At 40.8% G+C, this 4,413-nt stretch overlaps 1 protein-coding gene across 1 annotated transcript in view; it reads right to left on the bottom strand.

Annotated features, from left to right (window-relative positions):
- Positions 1–626, bottom strand: part of LOC109846214 — a 4,145-nt gene extending 3,519 nt beyond the window's left edge. The window contains exon 1 of the mRNA XM_020415438.1: positions 480–626. Within this exon, the coding sequence (XP_020271027.1) occupies positions 480–626 (147 nt within the window). The remainder of the gene's footprint in view (positions 1–479) is intronic.

Here is a 4,413-nt window from a genome sequence, read left to right as displayed (position 1 = left end):
CGTCGGGCGGGGAGCTACCCTTGGTCGGCGCCTACTCTCCGCCAGGCAAGAGTTCTAGAACCGAAAGCCCTCAGGATTAGCACTGGTGCCCTGATACTACCGGCAATATAGAAGCATGTGGTCGTCGGGCGGGGAGCTACCCTTGGTCGGCGCCTACTCTCCGCCAGGCAAGAGTTCTAGAACCGAAAGCCCTCAGGATTAGCACTGGTGCCCTGATACTACCGGCAATATAGAAGCATGTGGTGAAGGTCGCGATCCTTCGTAGGTAGCTCGAAACGCACGTTGGTGCTACTAGCATGGGTCCAGAACCACCCTCGCATGCCATCCACTAACCCTCCTTCACAATGCAAGTAAGGGTTAATATTTCCTACGTACAGCTGATCATACCCGAACTAACGGGTAAACCTACAAGGAATGTAAGGCTCAAGGTAGCACACGGAGCCTATTCGTAGGACGTGATACCCCGGCTGAATATTCACCAGCCATCGAAAGGCACCACAAGAGATGACGGTGTTATGGTTCGTCGTCGATGCATCCCGAAGAGATTCGCCATACCCTCCGCCACTGAAGTAGGGGAAGAATCGGTGAAAATTATAGTGACCGAAATGGGACAGCGTCTTCCTCATGTCGGGGATTGTAGGCATCAAAAATTGCCTATAGGTTTCCACGAATAGCTCAGTGTTAAAGAACGACGATGAACGTCACTATCCGATTCACAGGAGTTCGATTGATGTTGATGAACGATTGAAGTGAATCGACGAACTACGTAAACTAATGAAGGTACGGGCTAATCAGGAGCCCCACGATGTTCACAAGAGGAATAATACCCTTCGTGTCTCATTCATGCAACAGATGATCTAACCATCGAAGCTGATAGAACTCCTCGTCAGCTTTCCAACGCATTTCGAATCACTCAAATCCGAGTTCGGACGAAGAATTTACAGCGAAAGCAGATGAATACACCTCAATGGAGTGTCTCAGACCAACGAGACACCCTACGGTGTCTCGGATCAAGTGGAGACACCCTAGGGTGTCTCCAAGTCAGATTTGGGCCTTAAGATCGTTTTAACCGCTCCGCACCCCCTAAAGCCTATAAATACAAGCCTTAGGCCTCATTTTTTAGGGATCTGGAATTTTGGAGATTAGGCGAAGCCCTGCCGGATTGAAGACTGAAGGTGCACGGATTTTAGAGAGGAGAAGGAGAGATCGGATCCAGTTCTTCAACGCAAGAGAGAGAGATTCGTCAGATCTACAGTTTCTCGGATCCGTTCCTTAAGATTATCCCGTTGTGGTAATCTTAAGAAGAGTGATTATTTCGCTTCGCCGAGATAAGAGCTACGATTTCTCGATCCCTTCGCGGATAGATGAAGTTCTGCCTAATTTTTCAGCAATCAGATCTGATCGACGGTGGTCCACGGATAAACCCCGGCACAGGCAAAGATCCCACGCAAGCAGAAGACCGATGAACGATCTCTGCATTTATTTGATAAAGTTGTAAACTTTTTTTATTTCAAGCAGAAGACCGATGAACGATCTCTGCGTTTGTTTGATAAAGTTGTAAACTTTTTTTATTTTCATTGTGTAAGGAGATCTTATAAAAAGATTAACTTTTTATTTCATTCGAGTTTATTGTAACAACTAAAGTTGTAATAGATTCGATAACAATGGAAATAGCAACTTTCACCGCAAATAGGGCTATAAGTTTTATGATCCCACACTAAGGAATATTTTTGAGATGGGAACAACAATATTCTTTGAGGATGTTGAGTTTGGGGGGAGAAATAAGGTTAGAGACATTAGTTTTAAGGAGGAATTGGCTTCAGATCCAATCCATACAGTTACTTTTGACAATATTCAGGTTCCTATACCTGTTGTTGCTCAAAAAGTAAATCCAGAACCTCAAGATGATAATGTTGAACAACTCCCTGTTTCAGAAGAACAAACTCAACAACCTCAAGAACCATCAAGATGATAATGTTGAACAACTCCCTGTTTCAGAAGAACAAACTCAACAACCTCAAGAACCAGTGCCACTAAGGAGATCCACGAGAGAAAAGAGAAATGCTATTCCGGATGATTATATTGTATTTCTCCAAGAACATGAGGAAAGTAATGGAATGTTTGAAGATGATCCAATCAACTTCCTTCAGGCCATGAAAAGTTCTAACTCTCAATAGTGGATTGATGCAGTGAATGAAGAGTACAAGTCTATGCAAGACAATAAGGTTTGAGAACTTGTCCCGTTACCAGAAGGTGCAAAACCAATTGGTTATAAATGGATTTTTAAAACCAAGCGGGATGCAAATGGTAATGTGGAGAGGTATAAGACACGTCTTGTGGCTAAAGGCTATACTCAAAAGGAAGGCATTGATTATACAGAGACTTTCTCTCCGGTTTTATCGAAAGACTCTTTCAGAACAATCATGGCATTTATTGCTCATTATGATCTTGAGTTACATCAGATAGATGTTAAGACTGCATTTCTCAATGGCGACATTGATGAGATGATCTATATGATGCAACCAGAAAACTTTGTGTCAGGAGACCCAAAGAATATGGTCTGCAAATTAAGGAAATCCATCTATGGACTCAAGCAAGCTCCTCGTCAATGGTATCATAAGTTTCAACAAATAATTATCTCGTTCGGTTTTGAGATGAACATTGTTGATGACTGTGTATATCACAAGTTCAGTGGGAGTAAGTATATCTTTCTGGTTCTGTATGTCGATGACATATTGCTTGCCACTAATGATATAGGCATGCTGCACGAAACTAAGAGATTTCTATCAAAGAATTTTAAGATGAAAGATCTTGGGGACGCCTCTTTTATATTAGGGATCTAGATACATCGAGATCGCTCTCGGGGTGTTCTTGGATTATCACAAAAGAGCTATATCGATAAGGTACTTAAAAGGTTTGGCATGCAAGATTGCAGACCAGGAGATACCCCTGTTGCTAAAGGAGACAAGTTTAGTCTCAATCAGTACCCTAAAGGTAACATTGAAATTCAGGAAATGCAGAAGATTCCTTATGCTTCGGCTGTAGGAAATCTAATGTATGCTCAGGTATGTACGCGTCCGGATATTGCGTACATTGTTGGGATGTTAGACAGATACTTAAGCAACCCTGGTATGGATCATTGGATAGCAGTCAAAAGGGTTATGAGGTATCTTCAGAAAACAAAAGATTATATGCTCACATACAGAAAATCAGAACAGCTGGAGGTCATTGGGTACTCTGATTCTGATTTTGCTGGATGTCAAGATAGTAGGAAGTCTACATCAGGCTACATTTATATGTTAGCAGGAGGAGCTATATCATGGAAAAGTGTCAAACAGACACTAGTAGCTTTCTTTACTATGGCAGCAGAATTTGTAGCTTGCTATGAGGCATCCAATCAGGGAATATGTTGCGAAATTTTGTCACGGGATTGCGCATTTTGGAAAATGTTGAAAGACCACTAAAGTTATATTGTGACAATAAATCTGCAGTAATGTATTCCAATAACAACAGGAGCTCAACTAAGTCAAAACATATTGACATTAAGTTCCTGCTTGTGAAAGAAAGGGTACAGAGTAGACAGATATCCATAGAGCACATTGGGACGAACTCCATGATATCTGATCCTCTTACTAAGGGATTGCCATCCAAGGTCTTTCATGAGCATACTGCTCATATGGGTGTGGTATTATTTGAGGATATTATGTTTTAGTGGGAGTTTGTATTTGTGGTGCTTTATGTTTGGTTGTATTGTCTGATCAGAATAAAGTATTCAGTTAAGACACTCTGCTACATTATGTTTGGTTTTGACCTTACTAATTGAGGACCAGTTGAAAATAGACATGTACTGATCATATTGCATGTAATTTTCATGTTGCACATCCATGATTGATGTATGTCATTTGATTGTATTGGTATATGTGACCATTGATGGGTCGAGTCACGATAAATGTGACGAAGGCCGCTTTGATCCTATATTGATATAGTCAATAGACGAGATTGTTCGGAAATACCTTTTCAGTGATAGCAATTTTGAGCTCATAAGGTTATACACAATTTAAGGAATCATATGGTGCCCAAGTGGGAGATTGTTGGATTTAATCTAATAAATCTATTTGTGGGCACATATGATTAATCAATGTGTATTGCTATCTTTCAGGATAACCCACTAAAGTAATCAATTAATTTGGGTTAATTGGGTATTTAAATAAGTTATGTGGTTATATGTGCAGATACCAGGTTGTAATTGTGATTTATTGATGGGCCAAATTATAAATGTACAACATCTATAAATAAGGTGTTATGGTCCCTAATCTAGGGTTACATTCTCTAATTCTTTTCACCCCCATCTAGAGAGAAATTCGGTTAGAGAGAACCCTAAGGTTAGAAGATCAAAACTCATCTCAAGTTCAA

The sequence above is a fragment of the Asparagus officinalis genome, chromosome 6 (assembly GCF_001876935.1).
Source record: "Asparagus officinalis chromosome 6, Aspof.V1, whole genome shotgun sequence".
Taxonomy (NCBI): Eukaryota; Viridiplantae; Streptophyta; class Magnoliopsida; order Asparagales; family Asparagaceae; genus Asparagus; species Asparagus officinalis.
The sequence above is the reverse complement of the archived record's forward strand: the minus strand, read 5'-3'. Positions and strand labels throughout refer to the sequence as shown.